Source organism: Apodemus sylvaticus, chromosome 20, assembly GCF_947179515.1.
Source record: "Apodemus sylvaticus chromosome 20, mApoSyl1.1, whole genome shotgun sequence".
NCBI classification, from domain to species: Eukaryota; Metazoa; Chordata; class Mammalia; order Rodentia; family Muridae; genus Apodemus; species Apodemus sylvaticus.
The window spans coordinates 4,276,684-4,291,826 of record NC_067491.1 but is presented as its reverse complement, the minus strand read 5'-3'; the positions used below and the strand labels follow the sequence as shown (position 1 = coordinate 4,291,826).

The following is a 15,143-nucleotide window of genomic DNA, read 5'->3' as shown; positions in this document are numbered from 1 at the left end:
TTTCTTTGCCACAAGTGGTGGATTGTATGTGTCCACTTTCCAATATGGGTTTCTTTAAGATATCCGTAATACATAACTTCTGAGCCTCATTGTACTTACCTACTACTGGGGTTACCATGTGACCCTGGCAATTGATCAGGTATCTAAAAGTAATTATAGTATCAGTCTGTTTAGAGGCATATATAGCACTACATGGGAGCTGCTAAATAATAAATGAATATCTGAGGGAATTCAGACATGAGGGAGAATGAGAGAGACAGAGGGGGGAGGGAGAGAGGAGATATCCACACCCTTCCTCTTCCAACTTATTCTCTTGGCATTGAAGAGTTAGCCTCTCTGTGGAGGTATTGTTTAACTCTTTTCCTCTGAAATCTCCCATCTTCCTACAGATTGTAAGGAATTCTACATTTTTCTGCCATGCTTTTTCCTTCACCCTTTCTTCACTCCCCTAACTTGCTTTCCTCCTCTCCCTTTGCTTGTTTAACCTTATGTATATGTGTGGGTGGCTGGGTCTGCCTTCTGTCTCTTTTTCACTAAGCCTCCCCATTCTGACCGGACAACTTGAAGGATTCTGGAATTAAATCTCTGGCTTGAAGTCAGGGGTTATCTCTTCTTGGGCCATTTGACAGTTAATGCCAGTTTGGTTTAAAAGATACCAGGAACTTAATCTGCTATTATCTTGCAATCTAACTTTTTTTCTTTTGCTTTTTGTTACAGGCAAAGAAAAGAAAAAGAGCAGAGCGTTTTGGGATTGCATAATGAAAAGTTCGTGCTTTCTGCCCCATAGTGGTTTCCATTTTTCAAATTTTTCTTGGTTTTACACACACACACACACCCCTACCTACTTATCTGCCTACATACACAGTCATGTGCCTCACAGTGAGGAAACTTGTACGTTTGGTACATCCTTGAATTCAGTAGCAGTTTTATTTAACTGCTTTTCTGCATTTAAGATTGTTGTGGTTTTTGTTTTAATTATTTTTGCTTATTAATAAAAAGGAAGAAAAGAGAATGTGTTTTATTAGGTGTTCCTTTTAAGTTCCTAGATAGAGCCTGATTAGAACACATAGAGGGAGTGTCAATGACAAATATTAGGGGAACTAACTGTAATGCCTTTACTCTGTAGAAAAAGAAGATTAAAAAAGAGGATTGGGCCTATCTCTTAAGCCTATTTATTATCTTCTTCATACTCAAAGATAGGCTTTTATTTTATCTTTCATAATGAGGCCAATGGAGCCTTGGGGATTTTAGGAAATGTAAGGATAAAGTGTGGGGCTAATCATTGATTGCCTTCTACTTTGAATGAAGCCTAACTGTGTAAAACAGAATCCCTGTTGTCCAGGGCGGCCTGACATGCCCTGTCTGTTGTAGCAGAAGTCACTGTGTGGGACCTAGCTCCAGAAGGTAAATGGGCTGGCCATTCCTCAGGGCGAAATAGAAACCCAAGGCATGGCCGGGCAGGGTCAGAGATGTTAGGCATTGCTGGGACAGAAGTGGAGCAAGATGCCTGGTGTGTGTGTGTGTCCATCTCAGTACTTCGGATCAAGCACAACGCTTGTACATTTCTACTGCACAATGGTCACAACCTTGCTTCCACTTTATAGTTAAGTTCTGTGCTAGTTTGTCCCCATCTTTTACAGTTACAGTGGTGGCATGTCTTGGATAACGTGAAATTTCCTTACTGAGTCACCTCCTTAGGAAAGGTTTGGCTATCTGAGCAGATTGCTTTTTCTCTGTGGAGATATGAAGTCTGCCCCTTGGTCTTTTTGATGTGTTAATATAAGTTCTCTCCCACATACCTTCCTTTTTTTCTCCTGTTTGTTTTTGTTTTTTTCAAGACAGGGTTTCTCTGTGTAGCCCTGGCTATCCTGGAACTCACTCTGTCGACCAGGCTGACCCCGAACTCAGAAATCCACCTGCCTTTGCCTCCCAAGTGCTGGGATTACAGGTGTGCGCCACCACCACCTGGCTGTTTGTTTTTTGAGAGAGAGGTCTCACTATAGCCTTGGCTTGCTGTGTAGGCCAGGAGGTCTTGAGTCTAATCAGCTTTCTTAGCCTTCTTAGAGCTGTGATTACAGACAAGCACCACCACACCTGCCTTGGCTTTCTCGTTTTAATCTTTATATTTCAATGTTAATAGCTGCTTCTTTTGGGGGATTTCTTTGGAAAGGTCATAAAAGTTCCCTTATTTGAAAACTTCGAGCTGGGCGTTGGTAGAGCACACCTTCATTTCATCCACTAGGGAGATGATCACTCCCGGGTGCCAGGACGGCCAGGGCACAGCTGTAATCACAGCACTCATGGAGCACAGGGAGTTTCAAGGCCGGCCAGCGCTACAGATTCTCTGGCTCCTAAGAAAGGTGGAAACCTAAGTTTAGACACTTTGGAGAGTATATGAAAGGTTGCCCATTTATTGTGAAATGTGTCTCAAAAATCTGAGACTTTGGAAAAACCTAATAGAAGAAAAAGTTGATTAAAGTTTTGTCACCTCCTCACCAAATGTTTTAATTGGAGTGACTCTCTTCCCATCAGTCTGTGGGCCCTTCACCCCCCTTTTTTTAACATAAGACTATATAAACGGTGTCTTTATCTGAAAACAACCACAGAAAATTGCTCTTTTGTTTCAAGAGACCCAATATAGATTGAGTAGGATTTATATCCCAGGATGCTTTACATAACTAAATACTGAGGAATAAAGTAGATGCTGATGATAGAATACAACAGTGGGGTCCATAGTGTGACCTTTCTCTGTGTGCCCTGACTGTCCTGGAGCTCCCTGTGTAGACCAGGCCTTGAACTCACTCATCTGCCTCTGCCTCCTGAGTGCTGGGATTCAGTGTAATCTTTACCTCTTTATCCTCCATAACTTTGCAGAGGCATATTCAACTCAACCTAGGATTCTCTCCCAACCTCTCATTTTGAGATGGTGTTTCATTTTATATTCCAGGCTAGTTTTGACTTCACAGCATCCTTCAGCATCAGCCTCCCAAGTGCTAGGATTATGGCTGTGTATGTGTGTGTGTGTGTGTTCATTCTTGTTGGTGGGTATGTGTAGTACATATTAAGGCCAGAGGACACATCACATTTCTTGATTGAGTACCATTTAATTTATTGAGACAGTCAGTGAGCTCCAGCTCATTGATTTAGCTAGAGTGGCTAGCCAATAATTTCCACTGATCCACCAGTCTCTAACTCCCAGTTCTGGAGTTACAGACAAATGCTACTGAACCGGCTTTTTATGTGGAAACCAGGAGTCCAGACTCAGGTTCTTTATAGTTGCGCAGCAGGCATTTACAAACTGATCTATCGTGTTAGAGCCTCTTCTTTCTTTTAAGGCATAGTCATTGTCTTTACTTAGTTTTGTTTAAACTCTTTCAAAACAAAACTACAAGGTCTGATTTTGTTTCCCTGGCCTGCCTTAAACTTAGATCCACTTGCATGTATCTGTTGAATGCTGAGATTAAAGGTGTGAACCACTGCGCTTGGTTTTCCCAAATGTGAAATGTGTTATGGTGCTTTTCAAATGTGTAGGCAGGCTCTCTCTCTCTCTCTCTCTCTCTCTCTCTCTCTCTCTCTCTCTCTCTCCCCCTCCCCCTTCCCTTCCTTCCCTCCCTTCCTCCTTCCTTCCTTTCTTTATCCCTTTGTTCCATCTCTCCAGTTGTTCATATATTGGTCAGAAGATTCTTCGAATTCCTGAGCCTGAGCCCTCTTCTGTCTCTGTAGTCTTTCCACAGCCAGCATGAACAGTTGAGAATATCTACGTGTTTCCATTTTGTTTGACAAGGCCGACATTTGGGTTTAGAGTTCTCTCTCTGGGACCCAGGTACCAAGGTGCCCTTCTTCATCACCCCGTCTGCTGGGTGAGCTGTAAATCTCCTTTTTATGGTTTTCTAGGACTATTTATTTTTCTGTCAACACCTTAAAGTGCTTGTTTGCTCTGCCAGCTTGAGTCTTTGATACTTGTCAGACAATGAAATGAGGAGGGAATTTGGGTAGTTGAAACAGGATAACTTTTTCTAAACCACTTATATGGGGCCTCTAACAGACAGTGGCACTTATTTTCTGATTATTAATCCCTTCAAAATTAAGCTTTTTTTTTTTTTAAAAAAAAAACAAACAAACCAATTTCTCTTCTTGAAGCAAGGTTTCTTTGTAGCCCAGGCTGGCCTCAAATGTAGCTGAGGATGGCCTTAAATTTCTGTATCTTGTTTCTGTCTTCTTCATGCTGGAATTACAGGCCCGTGGCAGCATGCCTGGTTTTTGGTGGTCGGCAGAACCTCCACCTATGCTGGGCAAGTACTCTTACCAGTTATGCTGTGTCCAAATCCCTAAACTCTATCCTGATCTTCTCTTCAAAGACACTGGAAAAGGTTTCATATATACCAACCCTTTGAATCCAAGTTGTTTCCTTTCTCACTGTAGTGCAAATTCAGCTTTCCACCTTTACCCTTCAATAACAGAGTACATCAGATGAAAACATTGTATTTTACCTACTTGGGTTTGATTCCTTGTCTACCTTGCAACCTCTGAATTCTCACTGGACAAATGACTTAATTGCTCTGTGGCTTTCCAGACTCCTGTCAGCAGAGCCCCACTGCTGTGAGGATTAAGTGCACCTCATGCTCAGCACACATCCCTATGCAGCTCTCATGGTCTTTCTGGAGCTGCGACTGAGGTCTAGGCTAGGTGGAGACACCCCTCCCTCCAACATAGAAATAGATTCCAGCTAGAGGATGGGGGTGGCGTGGTGAGCAGACAATCTGAGGCTTTGTACACACAAGTTCACCTGCTTATGTGGTTGGGCCCGGGCCTCTTCACTTTCTGGCCAGGAAAGCGTTGGTAGAACTAATGGCACAGAGGAGACCAGGTGGTACATTGAATCCTGTGACTCAAGCAAGACTCTTTCACCACCCATGACTCTGCCTTGTGAATTGTGCTATAGGCATGTGGGAAGCTTTTTTTTTTTTTTTTTTTTTTTTTCATAGTAGACTAAGTGTTCAAAACATTTAACTACAATGGGGAGCTGACAGTTTGATTTTTGGTAATTCTGTTGAGGCACCCTGGATTAGAACTATATTATTACTACTCTAAACTCTGGCTAGATCATTTCAGTGTGTAGATTTTTCATTCTGTTGGGACTAGGTGTTCTTGCAGTCCTTGGGACTATATCTATCAGACCCAGCTCTGTGAGGCGCTCTAAGCACCCTCAGTTTCCCAGCCTCAGTCCATCCTCCAGCTCCAAGTCCCAGCCATCATCCTCCATCCCCGAGTGCTCCTCATCTTGTCCTTTGACTTTTAGAGCCAGCCTCCTCAGTTCTTGGTCTCCCTGGTGTGGATGTGACGCTTGATCGGGGAGAAGAGCTCACCACTCAACTATTAAACTCTTTGACTGCTTTTATTTTTCTTTTTTCAGGTTCAAGTGCTGGATTGTGTCATGTGACTGTCCCAAAACTCAGAGCACCCTTTGGCCATCTTTGCCCTCTGTCACATAACTTGAAAACTGCCTGATGGCCTTTTTGCAATGGTTCCATCCTGGAAACCTTGATTTCATTGAAGAAGTCCTTTCCTGGCATTCCAGTGCCCCTGTCAGCCCATACTCCTCCTCAGACACCCTTAACAAACAAAGGCATCACACACATGATGTAACAAATACACAGAGTAACGAATTACACTAATATGTTCAGGGGAGTGCTGGCCAGTCCACACAGGTAGTGTGGGAAGAGGTGCCAGCTTCCACTGAATGCCAGGCCTACCCTCACGCCTCTTAGGGGATTGAAAAGACCAGGAAGTTGAGGCTTAACTCAGATGTATATCCATAAGACAACCCCTTCCCTATACGTGGTAGTCATAAAGAGGCAATGGTTGAAGTGCCCAACTCTCTATGGAGAAATTTACCTGATACCTAATTGTCCAACTCTTACCCTTTCTAAGATCAAGAGGCATTTGACTTTGGAGGAAAGCAATCCTCTCTTTGCTTTTCTGTTCCTCTCCTCCTCCAAGATAGTATGATTGATGTTGATGGTCAAATGTGCCTTGTTCTTGAAGACGGGGTAGGAAAGAAAAGGATGAGGAATGGCGGGAGAGGAGAAGCATGGGCCTAGCTGCTGCTACATGGGAAGTGGGCCGAAAGGCTTCAGAACCCTTGTCTGTTCTCTCAGAGACCCCTTATCTCCTTTCCTCACTATGAGAATAGGAGTTAGGTGCTAGGATAGTCACATACCTTTGTCCTTTCTATGGTCTGGCCCAAGTGAGAGAAACGTGCTCTCAGGAAATACAGACCTTCCCAGGCAGGCTTCAGTTCAGTCCTGTTTCTACCAGACCGTATCTGCTGGTTCTGTTAGTAATCATTTGCTGTGTCTCCCCTTCTCCCCCACCCCCCATCCTCTTAAGACTCTTGTCCAGAGCCAAGAGGCCACTGCTGAGGTATGGTTAGGGTGTGGAGATGGTTAGTGCCTTGGCTTCAGGCATTGTCCAACTGAGAAGCAGGAGAAGACTTGTACTCTGAAGCCTGTGTCTCCTTTAAGCCTCATATCTCTTCACCACCATTGTGGTGCCCTGGTTATCTAGTTCCACAGCGAGAGGTATTTTATGTCCATAAAGTGCCCGTGGTAAGTGCTCAGAATTCATCTCTTGGCTGTGGCGGGTGCTGCTGCTTCTCATTCCATCAAGGGGAAGAAACTGAGGCACAGTGAGTCCAGAGGAGGGTGGGTCAGGATTGTGGGAGGAATGAATGGGTGACTTGAAGTGGCAACTAGTGCCTTGCCTGCTTCCCAAGCCTTCCAAACCCAGGGTCTCCACCCTCTCCCGTTCTCTGCTGTGACTGGCCTTGTCACATGCCTTTCCCTAGTGTACTGTCCCCTCATACTGCCAGGTACTGCTATATTCCAAAAATAAGGTAAAAATTATAGACACTCTGCTCCCTTGTTCTCCCGTCTTCCACCCTGAGCGTTAGGTTAGGGACTAAAGTGCCCCCTTCAGAATCCCTTCCACCTTGGTCTGCTGGCCATATTCCCTAGCCTAGAGCAGTGATTTGGATTCAGATGCCCTGTAACCTTCAGCCTCTACTATTTTCTTGACCCTTAACCCTTCCCAGACCTGGGGGACTCTGGGATTTCTAATTTTTATTGACCTGAAGATAGAGGCTGGGAGCAGGGGCATTCCACAGGCTCTTTGGTCTCTTGGCTGAGGGGAATTTGGGGATAAGCAGGCTATACCCTCTGGCTAAATAATGCCACGGATAAGGTAGGCCTGAGGGGTAGTTTAGTAGCTCTCCTAGATCCTGGATGTTGAGGTCACCCCCACCCCCCAGCTCTAAAGTCTGAGCTTCTGTTTCTATGACCACTCAGTTCAACCCGTTTGCCTTGAGAAGGTTGGTCAGGGTGATTATGGGTTAGAAACCTCCATGTGTCAGTCCTCTTGCCCTTTACCCCCATTCCCAACCCTGGAGGCTTAATACAAGTGCTTAAGTAGGTTGGTACTGGGGAAGAGCAGGGTTTGGGGAATAAGGGACCAGTGGGGGACAGTGGGCAAGGTCCCTCCCGTTCCAGTAAAGCCAAATACCAAAAAATGAAAAGTCACAAATAAATAAATAAATTAAAAAAAATCCCTCCCAGGTCCTTATTTTCCCCATTCTTGTCCCACTTCCAACTGCTACTGGAAGGAGAGGGGAAAGCTCGGAATGGACTCTGACTTACTCCGACCGCGTCGTCAGGGGAACTCCCCCCAAGTATACCAAGCCTGTCACCTTGCTGTGGAAAAACAGGCTTGGGGCAGGGCTCTCAATTCCCATTCCAGTCTCTCTCCTTGTCTGCTTAGTCTCTAATCTTTTTACCTTTCCGTTCCTTTGCTTTCTCAGTGTTCTGTCTGTCCTCTGTCTCTATCCTTCCATCTCCTTCCTCCGTCCCTACATCTGTCTTCTTGCCAAACCTTCTCACCTGCAAATTTCAGATACATTCCACCCTGACTGCCCTTTTCTCCCAACCCCTCACCCCTCCATCCCCACCTGCCTCCCTCTGTTGTATTGCACACTGCTTGGTCAGGGAACAAGGTGTGATGTTCATGGGAAGAGGTGGGGGGCACTTTAGGGCTTGGGGAATGGGGACCGGGGCCGGGGTTCTTGGGGTAGGGTCTGAGGGAGGCATCCACTGTAGCCCACACCTTAGGAGCAGCCACATCGATCCACCACCATGCCAGGGATCTTGCCGTAGATAATCTGCTGCTTGTCATTGAAGTAGAGCATGTTGATTGGGGACATCTTGGTAGGGGTGCAGCAGGGCCCAGCAGAGCCTCTCGGGTTGGCCTGTTGCACCAAGTGGGTGTGTGGATACTTTTGCATGAACATGTATTCGCACTGGCCGGAGCAGTAGTTGGCCTTGTAGCGCTTAGGTGCGATGATCCAGTCCCAGCCAAAAGCCTCAAAGTCCACAGTGAGAGGATATCGGCAGCAGCGGGACTCACTCGAATGTTCATCGCAGTCCAGGCCTAGGTTCCGCCGGGACCTTTTTGTGTTCTCTAGGACTCGAAGCTCCATGAAAGGATGCTGAGGGTCAGGGAGAGGGGAAAGAGATGTGACATAGCCCTCAACAATTTGTCTTACCTCTTATTTTCCTACCTGCATCTCAACAGGAGCATCAGACCAGAAACCATACCCTCTTTGCTCGTTTATGGCTCCCACCCAGACATTGTCCACACTTCTCTTGCCGTCTAGCCATCTCTCCTGTCACTTTCCCTAATTCTTCCCTTTCTGGCAATGCGACTTCTTCAGATTTTTGGCCCAGGGCCTTATCAAGGGCCAGGTTCTTTGTTTTGTTTTGAGATGGGATCTCATGTAACTCAGGCTGATCTCAAATTTGCTATGTGGCAAAGGTAGCAAAACATGGTCTAGAGCTCCTGGTCCTCCTGTCTGGCCTCTCTCCTGCTAGGATTAGATAACACCACACCCAAGGGTCAGTTCTGTGTTCCCACGAGTCTCCCACTCACTGATACCTTCATCCCAAATCCAGTTTTAGTTTTCAGCTGTCATCTGGCTTAAATCCCTGAAAAGTGATAGTTACTACCCCACCTCCTCTGAAATTAGTTCCTGGCCCCAACCATCACATTCCTGGTCTACTTTTCCTAACCCCCCATCTCTTGGGGACAGGTTATACATATCCACCACCACTTCAGGCCCCCTGCTCACCAGCCCCTCAGCTCCTGGCCCCAGGGAGGTGACAGCCAGGTCTGTGCCACTGGGATCAAAGGCGTTGATCTCGATTCCCCAGTTGCTCTGTGGCTGGCGAAACCAGCTGTGTAGCACTTGCTTGAAGTCGATGCTCTGCCAGTGGCCGGACCGTGAGTGTAGCTCAATCTTTAGTGACCGGATACGGATGTGACGCCGGCCTCCACCCCCTCCCCCTGCCGTCCCTTCCCCAGTTAGGGGTTTCAGCCGTAAGATCTGCAGGTAGACTGTGGCTGGGCGGGGCACGGGACGAAGGTACACCCACAGTTGGGCCTTCAGTACCTTCGTGAACATCACCTTGGGGCTGAAGTGGAAATGACAGCAGAGAGGGCTGCCATCTGTCTGCACTGCAGGGTCCGCTGATAAGAGAGAAGGGGGCACAACATCAGCAAAGGGTGTTTGTGGAGGGGTTCAGCAGCCCCGGTGGCTTTAGCAGATTCTTCTCAGCCTGTTTTCCAGTTCTTCTTTACCCTTCTGTGCCTGTATGGTTGGCTACTAAGTCTCTGGTACCTAAAATTGTCTCATCATTAGGATGATGAATCTGTTAGGCCTTACTGATTTATACTATTCCCTATAGCATTTCTCCTAAGAGTCCACCTGCTAAGATAGCTGTGGAATCTACCTCCATCTGAGGCCTTCCCTGCCCCAGTGCTTCTCAGCAAGTCTCTGGCTTTTTTTTTTTTTTTTTTTTTTTTTTTGAATCTTCAATACTCTTGTAGAAACTATACCTGCTGCCCTCAGGTTACCTTGCCCCATTTCTGCCCTGGTTTGTCTAATGAGCAGGTGGAGCCTGGCAGCCCTCTCCCCTAAAAAAAAAAGCAAAGGGGGCATCAGAGGAAATAACCCAGGGTCCTGAGAGATGGATTTATCAAGTAAACCAGATCAGATCCAGGCTTCTGATTCCCAGTAGAACATCCTTCAGAATGGAACCACCAAGCTTTTCTGTGTTTCTGACTCCCCATTTCTCTCGCTAAGAACAAGTGTCCTCTGCTGCTTCCTCACTGCCAGCAGAGACACTCAGCTTCTGAGGAAGGAAAAACTTGGAGTGTCCTACTTGCCCAGAATATCAGAAATCCTGTTCAGCACACCGCATCAACTCTAAGCAGCTATCTTTCCCCCTTGAGCTCCCTTTGTGTGCTCAGTGCAGCACCTCTAACTTTACGTTAACATCCCAACTTTACATTTCAGCCAATTTCCATTGTTCAGGATCCTAAAGAGTCTCAGGGATGGTTCTCAGTAGATCCCTTTGCTTTCCTTAAACTCTTCTCAGCCTTTGCTCTGAGGTATGAGTTTGTTAAGTGTCCCTGACTGTCCCTACGTCACCCACGCTGGCCTCACCTCCTAGCAGTTCTTCTGTCTCACCTTCCCAGGTGTTGCGATGACAGCATGTACCACTCACTCTGCCTAGCTCTTCCTGACCTCCCGAGTGGGTGAGAGACACCCTAAATTATGTCCTTTGAACAGGCATGTTTATTCTCTAGATAGGAAGAATCTGGAATGAGGTTGTTCCACAGCCATGTAAGTATGGTGAAGTCTAGGCCCTTGTCTGTCACACCCAAGTATTACCATCTGCATAATCATGGAGAACTTAATGTCTGTTGTCTCTTATTAGCTCTCCATTACCCCAGGAAGAGGACTCTAAATGTGGATGGTGAGATAGAAAGTACAATACTGACTATATACTCAGAACATCATGTCTGCCTGCAGCATCCAAGATCCCAGTGTTCTGACACTCCTGTAAGGTAGAGCAGGGATGAGGAATGGAAATTCAAAGATCATGATGTCACTATAAGCCAAATGCACACTGCATCTGATTGCAACACAGCTGTGCCTGTGAGTGTGCGTATGTGCTCATGGGGAGCAAACCTTGGGCCTCACACCTGCTAGGCAAGCACCCGCCCACTGAGCTTCATTCTTTCTCTTTATTTTGAGACAGGGTTGCCCAAGGCCGGCCTTGTACTCTGTACTTCAGGCAGGCTTTGAACTTCAGAAGTCCCTGCCTCAGCCTCCTGAGCAGCTGGGAGTACACCGATGCCACCAGGACCAGCTGGAGTTATGTTTCTTGCCATTAGATATTCATCTCTTTGAGGGTTGATGTCCTGAGAATATTTTATCACCATTGTAGTTTCTGTGGCGCCTATAATGTCAAGCAGTAAATGCAAGTTGAATGGCAGGTTCTTCCTAGACTTTTCTGGCAGTAGCAAAAGTAGGTTTAGTCATGTGCCTGGGTTGCTGCCTGGTATCTAACCTTAACTACTATACTTCTCAATATCATACAGATAATTCTGTGCATTAAATAAAGAACATGGAAAATAATAATAGCTTCCCAATAAATGTCCATCCCACTTAAGGCTGAGACAGGCTCACGAGATATGCTTCTTAAGTCTGGTTCCTTCGGACAAGGGTTCCTCTAACTCTGCCGCAGGGAATCCACATATCCGTCTGTGCATCTGCAGTCATGTTTCTAGGGGACAGGGTGCAGGGAAAGGAGGAGGTTGAAGACGGTTGAAGGTAAGAATGAAGAGACAGAGTGAGGACAGGTTAGACCAAGACCAGCAGAGGAACTGAGCAAGTAGATGACAGCAAGGGAGCAAACGCTTGGGGAATGGAGACACTGGGTAGGCTAGACTGGAGTGGGTGGGGTAAGAGGGCAAAGGTGGGACCCTCGTGGGGTAGAGAAGAGATGTGAAGGTGCAGAAGAAGGAACAAAGGAGCAGGTAAAGCTATGGAGCTCTGGTGGGGAGGGGAAGGGGCCACATCTGTGTTGGATTGATTTGGTTGGTGGCAGGCAGCAGGTCAGGTTTAGTAGGCGGTGCTGGTGGGGGAGAGAGGTCATTGCACTATTTTCAGCAAAGGCCCAACCCCCTCTCTGCCTACAGCCTCCACCCCACCACACACCCTCTCCCAACTCAGGCTGGATGGCCCAGGGGCAGGAGGTTGGGTGAGAGGGCAGGGGCCTCTTAGTGTGCACAGGAGAGACAAACTGAGGGGCTGGGCTTGGCTCCTAGAAGAGCAGGGGGCTGGGTTCCCAGGGATGAAGGCTGGGGTGGGAGAGTGAGAGGGTAGAGGGAACTAGGGCAGGCCGAACAGCCTAGGAAAGGTGGGGGCTGGGGTCCGGGGTTGGCTGGGGGAGGGGAGGCAGGGGGAGGGGAGCAGAGGCCATCTCTGCTGACAAACACCTCCCCCGATTAGCAGAGCACAAGTCTCTTATTAAAGCGGGTCCCTGGGGATTAGACTATAAAAGTCTCTTTTTCCTTTTCCCCCCTCTCCTCTCTCCCTCCCCTCCCCTCTACTCCCCCTCCCTCTCTTAAGGTCGCAGCTAGACTCTTAAAGGGGAAGTACAGTACCTGGTTTGAGACCCAGTTCCTGGGTTACCTAAGTCCTGAAGTGGCACTAAAATGGAAGTCAGGATGAGACCCAGCCTCATCTACCAGTACAGCCCCACCCCAGGCTTAATGGCTACTGCCCAATTCGTGCATTCAGAGTCCCTTCACTTCCTGATGTCCCCACTACCAGAGTTAATTCTGGGCTCAAGCCTTCTGGTTAAAGGAGGCTAGGGATAGTGAAGGGCAACGGGAAGCCTACGGCCAGGTCGCTCACCCTGGGGATACACTTTACATCAAACAAACCAGAGTATCTTTTCTCTATATATCTTGCTTCTTCCAGAACATTTTAGGTCATTCATAATTTCCTCACAACTGTTTCTAGGATCCGTTTCCCATCCCTGCCCTGCCCTTGGTCAATCTCAGACTGACCCTGGTTTCCAGAAGTAGAAGCAATAAGAACAAGGGAGAGCAAGAACACAAGATCAGATCTCCGTGTGTGCACGCACGCACACACATACACACACACACACACACACACACACACACACACACACACATGGAGTTTCCTGGTTCTTTGAGTTTTCTTTATAACCCTAAGCAAGTTGGAGTTGAATTCTGCAGAAACTGGGTGGCAGTGCCAGGCACTCAACCTTCCAGATGCACACCTGGGTTCCTGCACCTCTACCATGGGGGCGGGCCAGTAGGATTTCCCGCAACCCCCCGCTTTTTATGACCCATCTGCCAATAAACCAGCCCCCCCTTCTGTTCAGAGCCATAAAACCAAAGGAGGGGGGCTGCCAAACCACTAGGGAATAGAGAAAGCCTGGTTCCCTGGAGTTGGGGGGGGGGGGACGACGACAGTCAGTGGGGGAGGGGAAAGGGAGTCACCTGACCCTAGGGAGAGGAGGCAGTGGGGGCGGTAGTATTGGCCTGGATTTTCCAGGCCATAAAATTTCAAAGCCGCTCCTGTCTATCAGAGTGTTCATCCTCCGTTTGGCCAGGGGCTCGGATGCCTGGGTTCTCCCATCCCCCTCATCTAGTTCTTTCTCCCTAGGTCTTCTCTGGCTCCAGCTGTGGGTAGGACAGGGAGTAAGGACACTGAGAGTAACCAAATGATATTCGTTAAGTGGCAAGCGCAGTGGAGTTGAGTTATTTGAGCTCTTTCTGTACCAGGAAGGAACAGCTCTTCTAGGTCCTAGGGGATACCCAGTGCGATATCAGGTGCAGAAAGGAACGGTGTCAGCTGGGTTGCTGAGAGGTACACCGGGTTTAGCTCCTCCTATGCCCTGGCGTTAGAGGGACACTTAGTTTTTCGCAACCCGATGGGCGCCTTCCGGAGCACTGGGCAAGGAGTTGGCGCTGGTGCCAGAGCAGTGGGAAGATGGCACTGCGGCCCAGCTGAGACTGCACGGGTCACGGAAGCTTCCCACCTAGCGCTCCAGAAAAGTCACTGTTGGGTGCCAGTTTCTAGGACTACTGCAACTTGAATCTTTTTCTCACAAGGGGTGGGAAGCAATAGCTCACAACCTACCTGCTTTGGCCCCCTCCCCCAACGCGCCATCCTCCACCCCCCCACCCCCGAACGGGGCGTGCACTCAACTCCGCTGCCCATCTTCTCCGCTCAAAAAAAGTTGTGTGGAGTGGCCCGGCTCCCCAATCCGTCAAGTTTTCGCAGAAAGGGCTTCCGGGTCCTTCCCGGACTGCACCGCGCCGCGCACACCCCTCAGCCCACTTACTCTCCTGGGCCATGCTTATGACCGTCTCCGTGGTAGCGTGGTACTCGTCCTCTTCCAAGAAGTCCTCGGGCTGCAGCGCGTCGCCTTGGAAGTCGTGCAGATCCAGGATCTGCTGCAGCGGCGGCGCCTTGGGCAGCAGCTGCTTCACTACCTCCCGGCTGATGTTGGGCGCCTCCTTGAGCCGCAGTTTGCTCAGGATCTGCGACTTGATGCTCTCCAGGCGCAGCTCGCGGCTGTGCTGCCGCCACACGCACACGGGGCAGCCGTCCGGCTCCGGCACAGCGGACGGGGCCGGCCGGCTCGAGCGCTCGCCCCCGACCCCGGCCGCCGCTGCCGCCGCCGCCGCCGCCGCGGGGCCCTCGGCCGCCTCCCCCCGGGGCCGCAGCTCCAGGGCGAGGAGCAGGAAGCCCAGCAGCAGCGGGGCCGCGAGCACCATGCTGCAGGGGAGGGGAGGACTGGGGGGCGGGGACGCCGGAGTCCCGCGGGGAGGGGGCGGAGGGAAGAGGGAGGAGGAGGGGGTCCGGGCGGCGCGGGATTGGGGGCTGCCCGGCCGAGGGGGGGCCGGGGGCCGGGGGCGGCGGGCGTACGGGCGGGGCGGGCGGGCGGCCGGGGCGGGCGGCTGGGGGGGCCCAAGCCCGGGCCGGGCCCTTTATAGCCCCGGCCCCCGTGTCGTCAGCGGCCGCGATTGGCTGCGGAACCAACAAAAGAGGTAGCGCTGTCATCCGAGGCGAGAGAGGGAGCCGGAGAGAACCGAGGAGAGAGAGAGAGAGAGAGAGAGAGAGAGAGAGAGAGAGAGAGAGAGAGAGAGAGAGAGAGAGAGAGAGAGAGAGAGAGAGAGAGAGAGAGAGAGAGAGAGAGAGAGAG

General features: G+C 49.2%; 1 protein-coding gene across 2 annotated transcripts; it reads right to left on the bottom strand.

The window, feature by feature from the left end:
* Window positions 1-5,376: 5,376 nt before the first annotated feature.
* Gdf11 (growth differentiation factor 11) lies at window positions 5,377-14,873 on the bottom strand. Of its 2 annotated transcripts, XM_052165925.1 has the most exons (4): window positions 14,280-14,873; window positions 9,179-9,576; window positions 8,158-8,539; window positions 5,377-7,934 (listed from the first exon to the last, which is right to left on the bottom strand). In XM_052165925.1, exons 1-3 carry the CDS (start codon window positions 14,713-14,715, stop codon window positions 8,159-8,161), a joined length of 1,215 nt encoding a protein of 404 aa, XP_052021885.1. In that variant the 5' UTR covers window positions 14,716-14,873; the 3' UTR covers window positions 5,377-7,934; window position 8,158. The 2 variants fall into 2 exon arrangements, with proteins under 2 accessions (XP_052021885.1, XP_052021884.1); XM_052165924.1 differs by having other exon boundaries at window positions 5,377-8,539; window positions 14,280-14,872.
* Between the last annotated feature and the right edge of the window lie 270 nt (window positions 14,874-15,143).